The sequence below is a fragment of the Gymnoscopelus braueri genome (genome assembly GCF_963280865.1).
Source record: "Gymnoscopelus braueri genome assembly, chromosome: 22".
Classification (NCBI taxonomy): Eukaryota; Metazoa; Chordata; class Actinopteri; order Myctophiformes; family Myctophidae; genus Gymnoscopelus; species Gymnoscopelus braueri.
Window position 1 is genome coordinate 34,440,709 of NC_137624.1, and position 20,891 is coordinate 34,461,599.

Below are 20,891 nucleotides of genomic sequence, written 5' to 3' on the forward strand. Positions count from 1 at the left end.
ATGGGGGGCGGGGGGGGGGCAAACTGGGGACCTTTTGACTACCAGGCGGCCTCTACCCATTTAGCTACAATCTGATGCTTTTCAGAGGCTAGAAGCAACAATATTATTACATATTACACTTGACTTTTACCTCAATGAGGCCAATACGTGCTGACGTCCTAACAGTTTTCTGAAAAACTTATGTCACGATTTTTGAATAGCCAAAGTATAAAAAAGTATGCTTTTTGGCTGCAATCTAAATTGACAACGATTCTTTCCCGGTTTTAATGAGTTAAAGCCTAAAATACACTCCTGAATGAATTCCTGCGTTCCAATCAGGACATTTTGGGGCCGATGCCAACTGCTGAGCTCATGTAAGCAGATTCAGTGAGCAGAGATCCTGCAGCGTGGATTGGATTCCAGCAGAGTGTGTGTGGATTGGATTCATTAAACTTTAACAATGTGCTACACATTCTTATGCTAATCATGCTAGTACATTAGCATTCAGTGTTCTGTACGTTAGGGTAGTGTCTGAAATCCAAGCAATTAAACTGACTATAAGTAAGTTGTCTTTGCCCTGGAGCCACCTGCCAGATTGGACAACACCCAGTGTAAACAATTCTGTTATTAGGTATAGGCGATTGCCATTATGCACGAAATGCACTAGAATAATCTCCCAGGTCTATTATTTGGCCATAGCCTACTATTTAAATAACTAGAAATGCTAAATTCTAACCAAGGATTATAACAATAATTTGACTTGGCATGTCATCTTCAGTGAATGATAATAAATAAACTCCTTGGTGTATATGTCACGTATATTTGCACATACCTACCCGTCCTAGCCATTTAGGAACATTGGGTGTTCACGTGGGCAGTGCCCGGGGAGCAGTTAGGGGTTAAGTGTCTTACTCATGGATACTTGGCAGTGTTCAGTGTTGGGATTGTTTTTCTATAAAATTGCTTGTAAATATTGGTAGTTGCAGGTTGTGTTTTTTTTTTGGGCTTGTTTCTAAAGTGTAGTTGCTTATTTGGTCTTGTTTCCTAAATGTTGTTTAAACCAGTGGTTCTCAAACATTTTCATGTCAAGAACCCCCACATTAACTCTTTGACTGCGGACGACGCGATAACGCGTCAAGTGCTACTTTGTCCAGTTGGCCGTCGACGCGCTCGACGCGCTGGACGCGCGTTCATTGTTTAATCTCTGATTGCGCTATGCTGCTTAATATTCAATGTTATTCTCGAGTTCCACTTACTTCACGGACATCTGCATCCGGTTTCATGACCTGGATTCCGTTTCCGGTTTTTGATTCTTTTCCCCAGTCATTTTCGTCCAAAATAGGTAAATAAACGGTCTTTCACACGGTATGACGGACAAACGGACAGTTTCTCTTCTATAATCTATGGTCTGGGTGACGATCAGTCATCGCCGTCGTATATCACAACGTAATTTTCGCCGATCAAAACAATGGGGGGGACGTCACATCCGTTTTCATGTTTTTCCTTGTCTAATCTATGAAGAAGGGTGAGAGAGACCCAACGACATGATCAAAGCTGTCATGTGCTGCGCTCTAGTGGCGGATTTGTGCTGGGTCTTTACATTATGTGTCCTTAAATTATTTTCATGAGAAAAATTCAAAATATAAAAATAAAAATAAAAAAACACGAAAATTGCTGGCACTGGGGGAGTACTTTATGAAAATACTCTGGCAGTCAAAGAGTTAATATGTAATTGTCCGCGGACCCCCATCAGAAAATAATTTGTGCCAGGGACAAGATTTGCGTTGTTAAAAATTACCTTAAAAAAAATATATAAATAGTCTTTTTTGTTTTGGGAAAATAGCAGATCTACAAGCTCACAATGCGTCGCGGATGCGACTGGTTGTGCGCTTGTACATCGGCTATTTTCAAATAGCCGTAGCCTAGTTGCTTCTTTTGGGCTTGTTTTCATAGACCTGGTTGCTTATTTCTCTCACAAAATCTCTTTCCTAGGACTAGAGCGCATCTCTACCCACTCCGCTTTGGCCGCCCCTCTTCAGTGAATGACATATTACTCGTGACATTGGACTTCTGTCAATAGTTGTCCGTGTCATGATACTTTATCTTGTACAGCTTAAAACGGTGCCTAGGCCACCTGTCCACCACAACTGTTTTTTTTTCTTTTTCAACTGAAAACGCAAGGCACTCTCATCCAAGCGGCCAGAGTTAAAAAATATTTGAACTGTCTGCGACCAGGTACGAAACCCCATTGGTGAACAGTGATACACAGCACAGACTAGACGCTCAGCGCCTCGTCACGCCGCTGGTGTTTCCAGCATAGCGTAAACACGTGGCTCTCCCTTTTTGAAAACAATTAATAACATAAGCTGCAAAAACAACTTGGTGGACACAGCCCCCTTATCCTATATATATCGTCACTGTCGGGCAGAAACCTCTTATCTCCATATTCTAACTTTTTGTGTTTTTTTTTCGTAAATTAATGCCCTACTTGATCATACTAGCGATCTACAGCGTCGCACAAAAGTAGCAGATCCACAAGCTCGAAACGCAGAGCGAAGCGACGCGTTTTGAACTTGTGGATCTGCTACTTTTGGATTTGAATCCTGAAACCTGAAAAGTTTCAATTTTGGACATATGAGGTTTCCACCCGACAGAGACGATATACTGTATGATTCCCTGGCTAATGCAATGTTTGTCTTTTAAGGGCCAGCTGTTGACCATGTCAACAGGCATTGTTTGCCATGCAGCCCGAGGCATGCCAACTAAAATAGTCCCATCCCATTACCCAGAATGCCATGGAGAGTAATACAGACTTGACCACAATTACTTTACAAAATAAAGCACATTCCACGTTTTATTCCACACGGACAATGATGTGTATCCAAACAAACAAAAGCTTGTTTGACGATTTAAATACAAAAACGGCACATTGAATCTGTTGTGGAATTCTGGTTCGACCAGTAATTGATGAAAAGGCAAATGGAGTCAAGAGACGCTTATTGAAAGGTGGTGGTGTTTTAATTAATGCATGATAACAGGGCTCCCCCAAGTACATTGACACAGGCATGTGGTCAGGTAGTTCTGCTACGAAGTACGAACCGAAGGGATCAGGGGGATCAGACCATGGGCCCTATTTTCACCGGTGCCTTACCCATTATCTCTAAACTTCTTTGCCATTTCTTACTATTTTTTGAACTATTTGAAAATGTTTTTTAAAAAATGGAAGAAGTTTAGGGATAATGGGTAAGAAACCGGCGAAAATATGGCCCCAATAGTTACTCTCCAGTGTCACAAGGACAAGCTGTACCAAAACAAGAAGAGCTTTACCAAAACAATCAGGGATCAGGCCTAAGCGAAGACATCTTGACTCTTAATAACATGAAAAATATCAGATCACATCATAATGCAAAGATGAGCATCATAAGGAAAAGGATACATGGTAGCAATCTAGTATATAATTCTGCCACGATTCCTCCACAGAACCCTTACACTGAACAGTGACTGTAAAGATGAGCTACTTATGAGTGCACTGAACCATGGCACTACTACTGTCTGTACTCGTCAGCTAACTCCTCTAAATCGATATAATCAGAGGAGTAAGTGTGTACATGCATTTCTTTTTACCACAGTTTTCTAAATTTGTATTAGATAAAGTTCAGTCAGAGTGACATTTTGCACAGTGCCAAATGTTTACAGAGAGCAGGACAAACTCATGTTTGTGTACTTCTGACAAACTCATGTTTGTGTACTTCTTACAAACTCATGTTTGTGTACTTCTGACATCTCTCTTGGATCATATATCGATTCGACAAATTGGGCCGTCGAGACAGCTTAACCCATTAAGACCCGAGGCCGATTCTACAAAATGTCTTCTAAATGCTAACGGGTTTTTGAAAAACTTCCGCTATATCGGTGGTTCTCAAACTTTTTCAAGGACCTCCAAAATTATATGTATTTGGCCGCGGATCCCCATCTCAAAATATTTTGTTCCAGGGACCCCCAGAAGCAAAAAATTTAGTTAAAAATGTTTCCTTTAAAAATATATATATATTCAAAGAGTTGCACTAATGTCCCGATTTTTCCAAAATGGCATTCAAAAATAGCATTCGTGCCACGCTATGAGCTTGTAGATCTGCTATTTTTGAATAGCCAAAGTATAAAATAATGGTCAAAGTGGTTACACAGTTGCTATCCCGGTTTTAATGGCTTAATGAGTTGAATGAATCTTGGGTTTTGCTGTATAGTCTAATATATGCAGTGTCAGAATCGGCCTGCTTATTATAGTATGTCAGACAGATGGTAACACTCCTTTGATAAGACTCATTGGAGCGTTTTGCTTACTGCAGGCTAATAATTAACCAGCCAAGAAACACAGCAGAAATGCTTAGCCTAGATTTGGCTCTCTGGTTTCTTGTGCTCAGAATTGTGTTTTGTATCATATTAGGTCTGAGGTAGAAAATCATCCACACTTACTATAACCACCGCCCAATTTTGGGCCTTTCATTGTAGGTGACATTTTTCAAAACCTCAGGCTCGTCGTAACGTTATGAGCTTGTAGATCAGCTATTTTTGCTACGTCTTATGATTTACGATTAAGTGGTTAAAATATCAATTTCTATGCATTCTTACATTTCTATTGTGAATTGTCCCACTAAAAGTTATTTTATTTGAAATATATTTGAATATTTCTTTGGTTATAACCTTGGTTCATATACACGGATGGCAAGGCTTTACTGCACTTACTAGGTTGTAGTGTACTGTTGTATTGCACAATAAACCATACGTTATCTGTACTTTAATGAGCCTTTCCTTCCCTCAGGATAATCCGCACCCTGGTACGTCATGTGAAGTACTACCTCGGTCTTCGCTTTGATGTTACTGGATGGGAGCATCTGCAGACAGAAGGACCCTACGTCATCATCTCCAACCACCAGAGCTCCCTGGATGTTCTAGGTGGGTTTTGGGTTTATCCTTCATTGCAACAACAGTAGTCAAAGATGTGTCATGTTTGCCACGCTATTAAAAATAAATGGATAAATAATAGTAATTATACATCAAACTTATAGAGCGCTTTTCTGGGTCCTCAAAGATGCTTTACAAAAAAAAGAATGTTGCTATATCAGTGGTTCTCAAATTTTTCATTTCAAGGATCCCCAAATGTCAAGGATCCCCAAAATTATATGTATTTGGCCGCCGACCCCCATCTCTAAATATTTTGTTCCATGAACCCCGAGAAGTAAAGATTTGAGTTAAAAATGTTCGCTTAACAAAATATAAATATTCAAAGATTTGCACACATTTTCAAGATTTTTCAAAAATAGCAGATCTACAAGCTCTATAGCGCACCACTCCGTGCTGCGCTATGAGCCTGTATCTGCTATTTTTGAATAGCCAACCAATGTTGGCTAATCAGAGCTTGATCCTGGGGACCACAAGGAGGTTGCTGTCACTGGACCGGAGGGAACAAGAGGGGACATGATGTTGGAAGAGGTCAACTTGGAGAGCTGTGCAACAAAGTATACACAGTTTAGTGCAGTTCACCTGATTGATTTCTGTTCCTGTTCTAGTACAGCAGTGTTTTACAATGTTTCTTTTGTATGTGTGTGTGTGTGTGTCTGTGTGTGTGTTCAAATGTTTCACTTCATATTTCCGTATACCCCCTTTTGAGTACTTTGTAGACAACATCAAGCAAAAGCTAAACTGGTATATAGATTTTTCCTTTCAAGAGTCAGATTCAGTAGGTTTGTGTGCATAGCCATACATGATGACATTAGAAGATAAGATCTATACAAAATGCATTATGCCTGGCATCAGGGGGACCCATGAATGGCACAAAACAGTGAGTTCATAGCTGGCTGGTAGGTTACTGAATACGATATCAAATGGATTTCGATTATCAACACTAAGTTACAAGCTTCCAGTAAGAGTAAGCTGCAGTGCCCCTCATTCAGTAGAGGTTAGGTTATTGGCTTTTGTATGTGTGTTGACCAGGAGTGTAGTGCTCGCATCACGTGCCACCACGGCGTCTGATTTGGTAGAGGGCTAAAAAGAGAAAAAACTAGAAAAAGTGCTCCTCGGAGCACAGGTCTCCGCCAGGTCAGGTAGGTTATTATGGGGCAGCAATGTTCAGAATTTGCCAATCAGGATGGAATATGAAAAATCGGACAGAACCATCTTGATCACTTGACTATAGAGATAATGGGTACCGATTTGCATGATTGGACAACATTTGTAGGAGTAATATATAAAAGAAAAGTGTTGCAAAAATCGGCCTCCTGGTGGCGCTATAATAGGGCAATGTTAAAAGAGTGTTATTTGTTCTTCAACGTAGTGCGAATGTTCGTGCAAAGTGTCACCGCAATCGGACGCTGCGTTCATGATTTGTGGCATTTTGTTCAAAACGGGCCACTCCTGCAAACTTTAGATGTCAATGTTAGCCAATCAGGATGGAATATGACAAATTAAACAGATCCATCTTGATCACATGACTATAGAGATCATGTGTACCGCTTTGCGTGAAATTTGGATACATTCTGAAGGATTAAATCAAAACATTTGTTTTACATAAGTCGGCCTCCTGGTGGCGCTATGAAAGGCAAATGTGACAAAAGCAGGGCAGATGTTTTTCCTTGGCCTCTAGGGAGTGTGCGTGCAAAGTTTCACGCAGATCGGTGCAGCTATAGTTCAAAACACAAATCGGCCTTTTATAGCGCCACCATGAGGCTGATTTGAAACATTTCAATTGGCATTTATTCCTCAGCCTAGTGGGAATGTGCGTGTGAAATCTCACAGACATCGCAAGCTGCGTTCATGATCTGAGGCATTTTGTTGAAAACGGAGCAATCATGCAAACTTTGGAAGCCAACCTTAGCCAATCAGGATAGAATATGGAAAATTGGACAGATCCGTGTTGATCACATGACTATAGAGATACTGTGTACTGAATTGCGTGATGTTTGGATAAAATCTGTAGGAGTACTGTCAAAAAAAATGTTTTGCAAAAAGCGTCCTCCTGGTGGCGCTATAACAGGCCCATGTGAAAAATTTGGGGCAGAGGTTCTGCTCTGGCATCCAGGGAGTGTGTGTGCACAGTTTCTCTGCGATCAAGCCAACGGTGCCAGAGATTAGCTGTACTCAAAATGACAGAATGACGGACGGACGGACGGACGGACGGACGGACGGACGGACGGACGGACGGGGGGTAAAACATACTCTCGCCATGCCTTTCGGCCTGGCGGAGACGATAAGCGCTGCAGGGATCAGTCAGTGGCTCTGATAGATGGGTGCTCTTTGGTGATACATACAGGTACTGTAGGAACATATGAACAAAAAAGGCTTTTCAAATAAGTAGCCTACTGCTCAACTCCCAAATGATGTGGACTGCAGACTTGCAAAGAAAAGAATTCCAAGGCACTCCGTCTTTGATGAAAAAATATAAAGGATTTATTTTGAGCAAGGCAACAAATTATGACCCAACGCATGTCGACCTAGAAGGTCTTCACCAGGGTCTGTCTCAGGGCTAGTTTTTTTTCCATCACTTGGGAAAGAGTGTGTGTGTCAGTCACTACTGAGTGATGTGGGCTGGCTGAAGACCAAGAGGAGATCGACGCCGAGGGAGAGCCGGTTCCATGTAATTAGGCCTGAGAAAACTCAGCAGGAGCCTGATCCCGGGGTCTGGGTTACCATACCAACTCCTGCACAGCACGCGGCCAATTAAATCGTCCGCTCCTGAATCGGACGTGATAATGATGATAAGGGCGTTAGTCTCCATGAGCTTCACAGCATGGCTTTGTGTCCTTGAGAAAGAGACACCCTTAACTACAGCTCCGGATGAGCAGGTCTGTGCCTTGCATTGGTTGTCTCCGCTACCATCAGTGTGTGTGTGTGTGTGTGTGAATGTGAAGTGCACATGTTGTAAAAGTGGAAAAATAACAGAGAGCCGAGTTCAGTGATTGACCAGTCAGAGTCAAGCATTCAACCAAGCTGTGTATTAATTAACTCATTTACTGCCAATAACGCATATATGCGTTCTATTGAATACATCACTTGCCTGCCAATAACGCATAAATGCGTTCTATTGAAGAAAAAAAAAAAAGAAAAAAAGGTTTTTTTTAACTTTTTTTTTTTTTTGACCCTAAGACCTAGGAGATATGATTAGTTGAAGATCTAGACTCCTATCCACTTCCTTGTTAACTTAAAACTTAAAAATTCTGTATCTCGGCTCCTGAGTACTTTTTGTTTTTCAATTAAAAATCTCTGGCAGCCAACAGCTAAAAATCTGAAATAACTCTGGCAGCTGGTGAGTTAATGAGCAGAGTATAAGTGTTTAATCCATTAAGACCGGGAACACATCTCTGTCATTTTAGATTTCTTTGGCCATTCAAAAATAGCAGATATACAAGCTCATCGCGCGGCACCAAGTGCCGCGTGATGAGCTTGTATATCTGCTATTTTTGAGAAATCTTGAAAATTTGTGCAAATCTTTGATTTTTTTTTTTTTTTAAGCGAACATTTGTAACTGTCAAATGTCTCAACAAGTGTCTTATTGAGACCCCCCCCCCCCCAGAAGCAAAGTTTGGAGTAAAAGGTTTTGTTTATAAAAAAATATATATATTCAAATGTACAACATTTTTCAAAAATAGCAGATCTACAAGGCTCGTATCGCTGCACTCGGTGCTGCGCTTTGAGCTGGTACTGTATATGATTATCCACAGAAATCTGTGACAAATGACAGAGATGCGATCCCCGGATTGAAGGGGTTAATGAGCAGCGTATAAGTGTTTTAAGCAGCAGTTGGTGATTGCGGCTCTCGTGCGCCGCTCTTATTTCCCACTGCCAGGTGCGTCGGCTGTCAGTCCTGAGAGTCCTCCGTGTCCGGTTGTGTATTTTTACTGACATCTGTTATTTCCGATGTCACCCACACACGGCGAGGTGTGGGTGACACATCCTGTCAGTCTGCGGTCTTTTCTGACGCTCTGCTTGTGGCGTTTTACCTGATACTGTGCTGTGAGATCATAATGTGTGGGTGGCTGCGCGTCTTTCATGTGTCATCCTTCAACTGTACCATTTTATTTTAGCGAGTGCAACAGTTAATTGAAATAATAGATTTGATTGATTATTATAATAAACAAATCTAATCAATAACTTAATCAAAAATATTGATTAATAATCGATCCCTATTTAGGGCATGTCATAGGTGACAGAAAACTTTCAAAAACAATCTAAAACATTTAAAATAGCAAAGCTATAAACGCTTTGCCCAATGCAATGGGTTGTGACTAAGCTTGTAGATTTGCTATTTTAAGTATTTTTGCCTGTATAAAATGAGGCTTTTTTTTATTATCAATTTGTTGATATATAATTATTTTTTAAGCACTTCTCGATCATTCGATTAATCGAAAAAGTAATGGCTAGAATAATTGCTAATAAAATAAAAAAGAATAGTTGTAGCCCTAGACCACACATGGGCAACATACGACCCGAGGGGACCTTTGACCATCTCAGTCCGGCCCGTAAAGTCCTCAAAGGAAAACCCTCTGAATTGGGTTTTGAGGGAACTTATTATACTCCAATTAATGGTTATTAATATTTACCTTTTCAGTGCATACCTGCATTCCATATTCCTCAAATGTAAAATGTTTATAATGTAACGGTGAAAGTCTGACTTGAGTCCATATTTGTAAACCTAATGATATGTGTTTTATCAGTGACCTATGGAATGGTGCACAATGCATATCAGACTATCAACTCAGTAAGATATAAATTAATAGGGTAATTTAAAAGTTGACATGGCATTGAAGTGTAAGTAATCTTTTAATTGTAACCTCAGAGTACACTAGAGTGATACAATACAGCTGTAAAATAAAAACTAAAAGGTATTGTATTGTGAAGCAAGGACCCTATTGTAATGTCGTCATGTCTACCATGCCGTTTCAACATAATTCAGCACTACAATATGCGTTTCAAGTTTCACTTCAATTGTCTAGTGCAGGCGTCGTTTTTCAGCCCAAGGACCCCTTAGCTGAGAGAGATGAAGCAGGGACCCCAGTCCCCCACAACATATTGTATAAAAATGTGTTGCAGACTAAACTATTTCATAGATGGCTTCATAGACTTCATAGAGTTTGACAGCACTATCATTGTGTTGTGTTGTGTAGTGTTGTGTTGGATTCATGTTAATGTGTATTTTCATACAGTTAAAACCTCTAAACTTGCACTTAGTCTGCTCTTTTTTCCCTCTTACACCAAACCTCTTTGCCAAAAATAGCCGATCTACAAGCTCACAACGCCTCGTGCTGCGAGGCGTTGTGAGCTTGTAGATCGGCTATTTTTTCGGCTAAAGTTCCGAATAGGGATGCTAGGGTTAGAGTGGTTAATGTAAAAAAAAAGTTACAATCAAACAAAGATTTGGACGCCCCCCTGTAGTAACTCTGAGGACCACCTAGGGGTCCCGGACCCCCTGTTGAAGACCCCCTTCGTTCACTTTAGAAGTCAGGATGGCCCCAATGACATCCCTGCTTGATAAGGCTGTGTGGAGATAAGAATGGAATGGCCAAAGTTCATCTGGAATGGAGGCATTTGCTGTTACACACTTATAAGCTATATTATACATTGTGTGACACTAGCAAACCATTTGGAAAATGTTTAACCTCTTTTCTACTTAACATTTTTTTGTGTCCAGGTATATTTCAAAAATAATCTTACTGTGGGATCCTTGCTCTAATAGAGCTTTATCCGAAGTGTTAATTAATGTACTGTAGATTTGGACCACCAGGCGGCCAAATGGACCCTTATTATGGGTCCGTAACTTTGAGAATGAACACCCGTAAAGGTTTTAGATTTTCCCTTTTGGTTTGCCAGTGTCACATATTGGAAGAATATAACCCTGTAAGGGTCCATTTCGTTCCATTTTGTACACTTTGTAGTTTGGGGTACAAAATAATTTTATCAAATGGGGGTCCGTGGCCTAATGCATTCATTGCTTCTTAAAGTAGGGTCCAGGGACCCCCAGCCGTCCTTGGGGAGGTTCCAGAGGCTCCCCCACAATAATCTTTTTTTAAACCACCTTGAACCATTATTTTATACTTTGGCTATTCAAAAATAAATTATCTACAAGCTCACAGCACGTCACGAAGTGACTCTGTGTTCTCTTCTGGGGGTCCCTGGAACAAAATATTTTGACGTGGGGATCCGTGGCCAAATACCCATCAAGTTGGGGATCCTTGACATGGAAAAAGTTTGAGAACCACTGGCATATTATATTATTATATATTGAGACGAAAAAAGGTTGAGAATCACTGAATTATAGATGATGTGTTGTGTTTGTCAGGCTTGATGGAGATGCTTCCAGACCGCTGTACCATGATCGCCAAGAAGGAGCTGATCTACGCCGGCACGGTGGGCATCATCTGCTGGCTGGGGGGCATCGTCTTCATCAACCGCAAGAAGACTAACGACGCCAAGACTGTCATGGCGGGCGCCGCCAAAATCATGGTGGACGACCAGGTAAACCTTCCATGCCGGGCAGAAACCTCTTCTCTCCATGTTTTAAATTTGTGTTTTTTCGTAAATGAACGCCCATACTTGATCATACTACAGCGTCACACAAAAGTATCAAAAGTATTAGATCTGCTAGCTCGAAATGCGGCGCGAAACGGCGCGTTTTATGCTTGTAGATCTGCTAAAGTTAGTTTATTTCTTTCCAGTCGTTCACAGAATTATTTCCAGACAAAACATGAATTCATCTAAACTTTTTTTTTACTGGAAAAAAAAGGTATAGACTGAATACTTGGACAAGGTGTATCTAAAAAAAAGTTGAATAACAAAAAGGGTTCAAACACATCAATTCATGTAACAAATTTCCACTCGACAATACAATGTTCAAAAAATAACTAAATTCATTCAAAACTATTATTTAAAAAATTGCTAATAATAACAATTTTAATAAATAAATAGTTAAGTTATAATAAAAACGTATCAAAAACACCGGCCGGTGGACATCATGCATTGGCATTTGGCTATTTTAGAAAACATGATGTCAAACTTTGAAACATGCTGAATATGGTTCAGTGTGGTTAACCTTGGTAAATGTGCTTCCTCTTTCTGTCAGATCTATTTCCTCTCTTGGCCCGCTTCAGGACTTCCTTATATTCGCATCTTGAAACAAACAACCTGTTCATGCTTTTAAACTGCTTGTATTTACATTGATTTCTGATCTTGAGTTAGGTCATCATGTTCTATTGTATACTCCCTTTTTTTGGGGGGGTTGGAAAAACGGTTGAGGGCTGGGGGTGGGAGAGGGTGAGCAAGCTAACTGTATTTGTATGTGTGTGTGCATTGGGTATTTGTATTGTATGTAATGTTTTATTTGTGTGTGTGTGTGTGTATAGCAGTGGATTTCAACCCTTTTCATATCAAGTTCCATTATTTATTCGGCATTTGAGCCACAGACCACCATTTGATGAGATTTAGCCTCAAAACTTAGAATATTTTGTTATCATTCGATAAGATTTTGTCAAAATAACAATTCTTCTACATTCTCTAATGATGTAGACTTCTTGTAAATTAAGTAATGCAGATGTTTAACAATAATTTAATTTAACTCTTGAGAGAGTAAAATGTTACGCTCTCAAGAGTTCAAGGTTCAAGTTTATTAATGTCCCAGAAGGGCAATTGGGTTTACAGCCAGAGTAGTGGTTTAAAACATACAGACAGTACAGGACGACAGCAGACATGAAACACGACGAGTTAAAGATCTAATAAGGGTTAATTTGGTTAACAACTCCATCATTTAGCTGGGGACCACCTGGAAACTCCTCAAGGACCACCGGTGGTCCCCGGACCACTGGTTGAGAACCACGGGCGTATAGGACCCCCTGGAAAATGACATGCTGCATCTCAAGGGGAGCTTATCCTTTCAATAAATTCTGACCAAAAATTGTGCTTCACAGATTCGGCTGTGGGTCTTTCCAGAGGGCACCCGCAACCAGAGAGGCGACTTGCTGCCGTTCAAGAAGGGAGCCTTCCACCTGGCAGTGCAGGCACAAGTTAGTAACTTTATAGGCTTTAATCCCTCTTTATTGCGCCCTTTCTCTGTGTGTGTGTGTGTGTGTGTGTGTGTGTGTGTGTGTGCCTGCATGGGCTTGTTTTATTTGTTTTAATCCATCAAAGGTAAGGTTTGAGAACAAAGGAGGTTTATTTGCTTAGTGGGCATGTCGGTGAGACACGTGTATTTACACATGACCCTCTCTGCCCAAAAACGGGTGCTGACACTGGGTTTATTCAAGGGCCCTTTATGCCTTATTTTGTCTACTAGTAGAGGGGTCATTTTGACCAGTGTTGTGCAGTTTTTAGACACATGAGGGAGCTAGCAACAATAACACATAAAGACTAGTAGTTTATGAACTAACAGTCATGTTATCTACTGATACTAAGCCTATAGAGTTCTGGGTTGAATTGATAACATTTGGTACGGTGTCATTTGGAAAGAGGAGACCATTACCCTTCTGAACATCACCCTCTGGACTACTCTAAGAGACAATTAAGTTGTTCTCTTCTTTGAAATTGCCCTGAGGGGAGCAGCAGCATCACATACAATTGATTTCATGCCTGGGTACTTTGCAGGCTCTACCATTCTAATCAGGAAAGGCTGTTTTTTTTTTAATAAAGAGAGCCCTTTTTAACCACATGAACCCTATCGTCTGTATTCTGGGAATGTCATAATAGGCAAACATTCATAAAAAATAGGCGAACATTTGCGGGAGCTTGTATATTGGCTATTTTCGGTTTAGAGATTTCGTGTGGGGGTATAATTCTATGGGGGGGGGTATAATTCTATGGGGGGGGGACCAAGTGTAGAGCCCTGGGGGACTCCAGTGAAATAAATATATATATATATATATATATATATATATATATATATATATATATATATATATATATATATATATATATATATATATATATATATATATATATATATATATATATATATATATATATATATATATATATATATATATATATATATATATATGAGAAAAAACAGAGCTACTGGATCACTGTGTCATGTATATTTGGGTGGTCTTTTTTAATACAAGTTTAACTTGTAGCATCCATTTAAGATCATGCAAGTGGTATGAATTAAAAGAATGAAGTAAAAAAAATAAGAGAAAAAGGTAATTGTTCAATTAAACCTTGGCGATAAACCACAAGGAGGCCTCCCCTAGGCAAACGCAGTGGGTATTTGTTTGAGTCCAACAACAGGCATCAGTGAGGAACCACAAAAATGAATACCTGCTGCTCCCTATTAGCACAAACCCTAGAGTTATATTAGAACTGTCATATAAACTGACTTAAGGCACTTGACAGGACCCCAAAAAGAGTATTGCTGTTTAAGGTGATGGATTCTTTGTTTTTGTTATGAATGGAATCTCTGTCTTGGTGTTCCCTATTTTCAAGGCTGCAGATTGCAGTCTCGTTTGGCAACATAACATGTCACAACATGCTCAGCATAGCCCTGCCTATTCCATTTGTATTCAGCCAGCCAGATTGAGTGGAAACAGGACAGCCCCCAGGGGGCGCCACTTTTGGCTCCACCGGTCCCGATGGAGGGCCACTCGGGGCCTCAGTCTCTATTAGGAGCACTGGAACATATGGGCTGAGTCTCAGGTCCTTATTCTGCTCTATCCTCGCTTGAACCGGAAGTATTAGTCGGTCGGCCATTTTGCCGCACACATGCCTTCACTGTTCTCACCAGCAGCTTTTTCAGAGCGCATTTGTAGTTGCAGAAAACGGCTGATGTGAAACGTTGTCATCTACTTTAGTCTCAAAGCCTATACCATACGTGGGCAACATACGGGCCGACCATCTCAATCCGTCCCTTGAAGTTCTCAAAGAAAGAATTGCATCCTGAAAGGCAGCATTATGTTTATGCTTTTGAGGGAATTTAATTGGACTCAAATTAATTCTCCAATTAGTGTACCATTTGACTACATACCTGCATTCCGTATTCCAACCGTATGTACTCAAATGTTTACAATGTGAACATTACAACAGTGAAACAATCTGCCCTGGACCCACATTTATAACAATGCAATATGTTGCATGTTGTATGATAATAATGTGAGTGATGCAGTACAGTTGCAAAAAAGGTTTACCCTATTGTGTAGTTGTCGTGTCTACCAAATTCACGCAGCTTTAACATTATTCAGCACTACAGTATGTGTTTCAATTCAATAGTCCAATGTGTGGCCCTTCACTCACTTTATCGAAGTCAGTATGGCCCCCCGGAACAAAATGCTGCCCACCCCTGGCCTATACCAACAGAATATGTCATAGACAAGAGAAAGTAAAAATGTTACCAGTTATTTTCCATTCTATCATAGTTTGTAGGTGGACTATAATTTCTGTAGGTTTTTTGGAACCGCAAGCTCCACCTTCGGACATTCGGTGATGAATGAACATGAATACGGGTTGATGTGATGCCGATATTGTGCTTACAATCTATTTACGTGCACGAGCGAAGCGTCCATGCGGGGCCAGTTGCGAACGGCTACATTAATTAACTCATTCCCTGCCTAGGACGTAAAAAACGTATTTTTTTCCAATTACCAAACTTGCCTAGGACGTAAAAAACGTAATTTTGAAAATTATTTTTTTTAAACAAGATCTCACGTTCCTTCATCTCTCGCCACAACACATTTCATTGTAGCACACCCGGATACGGAAATACGTCAAATCGAAGATTTTTGTTTCCGTCCGCTTCCTGTTTAGGTCCCGCCCTAAAACGGTCTTTTCTCGGCTTTGCATTTCTACGCCGTGGAATGCTGTTTAGCGACGCTGTTTTGAAACTGCTACTACTACAAAATGGAATGTCGCCGATTGAAAATTTCTTCTCTGGGCCACTCACACAACTACCCTGTGTGTCTACAAACAGTTGAACACGCGATCATAAGGGATTTAGCGAGGTCTGTGGCGAGGTGGAAAAAGTAAGTGAGTTTTCCGTTTACATAGCGAAACATGGTGTTTTTACACTGGGCTGGAGGAGAGAGACTCCGCCCCGATCGGAATGTTTGTTGTTTGAGCGGCGTGCACGACTCGCCTGTGTGTTTAGAAACGATTGCACTTGCGATCATAATGGAAAAGAAAATGTGTGAATTTTTTTAAGTTATAAAAAACACTAAATCGCTGGCAGTGGGCAAACACAGCCAGAAATAAGTCTGGCAGGGAATGAGTTAACATGGGAGCGGAAGAAAAAGCAGAATCCATTTTCTTATTTTGGTATTTTGTTTTTGTGTTAACCGTGTCTTTCCCTGTTTCTGTGCGTCCTCCCTCACAGGTACCCATCATACCTCTTGTGTTTTCATCGTATAGCAGCTTCTACCTACGGAAAGAAAAGCAGTTTAATTCAGGTACTTGGGATCAGCACTTAAGCTATTCATAACTCTGTATTGATTTTGGTATTCTAAAGTGGATAGTTCCATTGCTTGATTCTGCATAAACAAATACTCTAGAAACTCTAGAAACAAAAACCTAGGACTGCCTGTATCGGGTATCACTCTGCCAACATCTTCGTTGGCAGTGTGCTGCGTACGTCCTGCGTATGTGCAAGGTTTTTCTGTTCGCTACCTTCCAAGTAGTTCTTCTTTATGCCATGCTTTATGCAGGTCAGAGTGACTGAAACGTTGTCCCTATCAATACGTTTTTGTAAGTGAAGACTGTGTGCAGGACTACCCTTTTTCTGCTCTTCAATGCCATGGACCCCCAAAATGATATGCATTTGGCCGCGGACCCCCCCCCCACCATCTGAAAATGTTATTAAATAATTAAAAAAATTTTTTTGAGAACTACTGTTCTACATCCTAAGGGTTTTCTGAAAAAACGTATGTTGCTATATATATATACAGTGTATAGCTAAAAATAAAAAATGTCACAGATGCTTTCCCAGATTTAATGTATCACTGATCAATGTTTTGTGACCTCAACAGGAACCATCAAGGTGAGGGTTCTTCCAAAGATCGACACGAAGGGCATGACGTCGGACGACGTGGCGTCCCTCACCGAGAAGGCCTTCGACGTGATGCGCACCAACTTCCTGGAAATCTCCCCCAACGTCACCCCCAACAACGCCGTGCCCCAAAGCAACGGCCCCACCACGCGCCACTGAACAATAATTACCCTTGCTCCTCTGTTCCCCAACCCCCAAATCCCTATGCCCCCCACCCACACACACACACACTCTCCCCACCCCATTTTGTTCCTATTAACCTGGCCGGGAAACAACATAACATGACACAAAGGTCGTATGTCATGCCAATTCTCACGTTGTGTCTAATTTGAGAGCCCTGCTCCCCAAATCTGCCTCTATATAACGTGGGTCCGTAATGTCCAGGACACGTCCCGATCCTCACGGTGTCAGAAGCGGGATCCTCGGTAGCAGAGCCTGCTCGACACGCCAGTGAGCGGAGTGACGGACGGCGGTTCCAACAGTATGGACGCTTATTCATCAATGCATGCCTTTTTTTTTCTTCTTTATTTTTTTTGATAGTTCTGGCTTCCTTTGTCTTGGTTTGTTTGTTGTCTGGCTTTAATCCGCTTTAAGCCCTATTTGAAAAATATGGAAGTAGCTGATCTACGAGCTCACAATGCGTGGCATCGCGAGCTTGTAGATCTGCTATTTACGCTATTTTTTTTTGGAACATTTTTTTGAAAAACGTTTTAAAAATAGGGATGCCAGGTTGGAAGTGGTCAAAGGCTGTCTTTATTATTGTCTTACTTGGCCACTCATGTTTATTAATTTTGCCTTAAGTTCTCCTTTTACTGTCCTTTTTATGTTTGTGAACCTTGGGTGTTTTCCCTCTGTTCTGCTTCTAACAAATCACAAATCTTTGGATGTTTCGGTGTTGCGCTGATGTTGGCCCTTGTCCTCTTGATCCCACTCACATGTATTCCAATACCTATTTCAGTGAATTCTCCTCTCTCTCTTTCTGCAATCCACTCTCTTGCCTTTTTATTTTGTGAAAGACAAGAGGAGCTGGCTCTCCAGGACAAGTGTAGGGCTTGGGAGTTGAGAGGTTGACCAGGTGAACCAGGGACGTCTTCAGATATGTTTCCGTGAAGTCAACTATATCCATATTTTGGCTTTTCATTTTCAACTCGGTGACCAATAGCTCAATGACATTACAGTACTTGACGCCAAAACGCAAGGGATTTAAGGTAACAATAACGCCAATCTTTTTCTTTAATTAGTGGACTGAATATTCAATGTGCATTGTTGTCGTTGTACATACATTCTTTCCTTTTTTGTCTTACTTTCTAATGGAAGAGAAATAATCTGCATGGTACATTGAACAAGTGTCTTCTTGCTGTGTTCTCTATATTTGTTTTCGCGCTATATTTATTTCTTCATCCAACGGACTTGATTTGATGTTTTAAAAAAATGTGGTTGGTTACACATTTCGCACCTCAGAAGCAACTCCATGTGAAACTTCTCAAGATGTGTCAAAGGTAATTTCATAAAAGTGCAATGTCCATCGCTCTAGCATTAGTGTTCCAAAGTGCAAGCTACCTGTTGTGCCATGTCAAAGTGTTATTTTTGTTTAGTTTTCTTTTGGGGGGGCTTCAGATAAGCCACTATTACAGTATACCGTGATGGGTCAGTTATGCCTGATTTATACTTGGTTGTGAGTCATGTCTCGCCAAAGTATAAATCGGCCTTTAGTTTTACAGTTCTCATTGATAAACATGGAAGTTGTTCTTGCTGTGAAGACGTAGGTGGTAGCAAGACAGGCATTGAGTGGATTAGATCGCAAACCTTCGGCTGGTTTGTTTTCTTCAATTTCCAATCAACCGAAATCAATTTATCTGATTACTAATGACCATGGCTTATTCCGGTCAACATCACAGGCATCTTAATTACTCAAACGTATTTTTGTTCAAGTGAAATGAGGAGGGATAGGCCTACAGTTAGAAGGGAATTCTATTAATAACAAAACCTATTTTGTTAATCAAAAAACAAACAAAAAAATCTAACTGAGTAAAGTTTGTGCCAGTCATGGCATTTGCTATATTCTTATTTTAACGTAACACATTTTTAGGTAAATAACTGACTACTCATTCTGTAGGTTGTCCCTATATTAGAGTTGGGTTTTCATGTCACTTTGGCCTGTTGGTCTATTACACTTATGAGAGGATTTATATTTTGTAATATGTATTGACAATGACATTTAACCTGGTATGAGTGAAAATGCAGCATCTTGGTTTAATTTGACGTTTAATTTCGCTCGCTGCCTTTATATTTAAGTTTGCAAAGACGCATTAGTTTGCAGCTTTTGCCCCCCCCCACCCCAAGCACCATCTTAAGAATGTATTTCAACATTCAGGATATTTGTGTACTAATGGGATAAAACTATTTTATTGTATTTCGGTGGGATGTTGTCTTGCATACAGCTGGTATCAAGTATAGGAAATGTATTTATATTCGAACATTTAAATGTAAAATTTAAACCCCTACATTGATTTGATGTGCACAGAAACGGATCTACTAACAAAGAGGCCTGTATAGCTGAGTGGTTTTATTTATACCTGCTGGGTTCATGGCATCAGTGACCCTACTGCAGTGTTTCCCATGTGTGGGTCGTGGGCCCATATTTATGGGATCGTCAGCCCATTTTTTTTGTTATCTACATTTTGTTTTTAATTATTATTTCAAAAGATTTGAAAAAATGTCCCCTCCAAAAAAGAGAAAAAAATCTAACTTTTAAGAAATAGTGAAAATAGCCGATCTTCAAGCTCACGACGCGTCTCAATGCGACGCATCGTAAGCTTGTAGATCTGCTATTTTCACTAGTTTGGGTCCAGGGGAGACATCAAATTTCTCTTTTGGGTCTCAAGCTAAAAAGTTTGGGAACCACTGCTATACTGTAAATTATGATGGTCAGGGTTTAATTTTTGTTCAAAGCCAGCACCCCTGTGTACTGGTGGTATATGCCTCAATTAATAACAAATAATCAACTTCTGTGATGTTTGGCTTTTCTTTTCTTTCATATATTTATAAGCATATTACTTTCTGCTTAACATAAACTGCATTTTTTTTTTATTGTTACACGAGATTTGAATGTTCACCATTATTGCTACCAAGTTGGTTTCTTCCAAAATGTAAACTGTCATTTTTTTTTTGCAGTTGTTGTACCCTCTTTTTTTTCTCTCCCTCTCTTGTTTTCTTTTACATTTTTAAGTTATTTTGTAAAATACAATTTCCTGGTTTGTAAGCTTTGTCTCATGACCTGAAAATGACTGATGGCTAACGGGCTCGGCAACAACCCTGCTGGTTGATTTGGCCGTCGTTGACTAAATTATATTTAAAAGCTATTGGAAAAGATTCAAAGTGTTCACATTCTAAATAAAGCACTTTTCATGTTGAGTTTAGATGGTGTATTTGTATTAAAAAAAAGAAAACAAATGTTGTGATTTTCACCAAAGCTATTAAAACACCTTAAACCCTGTATACGTCGTTGGACGGAGTCCCCCAGGGTACTATCCTTGGCCCCCTCCTTTTATTTCCCTGCATAGTTTTTTTTTTTGCTTGGTCAGTAATGGCTACGTAGAGTCATGTCTACATTTTAGGTTTTACACATGCATTACCAGTGGTGTAAACTCAAGTACTGTACAATTTTGAGGTATTTTTACTTTACTGGAGAATTTCCAATACTTTTACTTCTACTCCACTACATCTCGGAGGCAAATATTGTACTTTTACTCCACTATTATTTGAAAACTTTAGTTACTTTGCAGATATAAATCATTATATCATAAAACACATTAACCCCTATTTTATACATAGGCTATTTGAAAATAGCAGATCTACAAGCTCACAACGTGTCGCAAGCGTGTAGATCTGCTATTTTCAAACA

General features: G+C 40.2%; 1 protein-coding gene across 1 annotated transcript in view; it reads left to right on the plus strand.

Moving 5' to 3' along the window:
- The window catches only part of agpat2 (1-acylglycerol-3-phosphate O-acyltransferase 2 (lysophosphatidic acid acyltransferase, beta)), a 29,389-nt gene extending 8,906 nt beyond the window's left edge, over positions 1-20,483 (plus strand). The window contains exons 2-6 of the mRNA XM_080420076.1: positions 4,799-4,932; positions 11,309-11,484; positions 12,930-13,025; positions 16,319-16,391; positions 16,968-20,483. Coding sequence (XP_080276202.1) covers positions 4,799-4,932; positions 11,309-11,484; positions 12,930-13,025; positions 16,319-16,391; positions 16,968-17,146 — 658 coding nt within the window. The 3' untranslated portion in view covers positions 17,147-20,483. The remainder of the gene's footprint in view (positions 1-4,798; positions 4,933-11,308; positions 11,485-12,929; positions 13,026-16,318; positions 16,392-16,967) is intronic.
- The last annotated feature ends 408 nt before the right edge of the window (positions 20,484-20,891 follow it).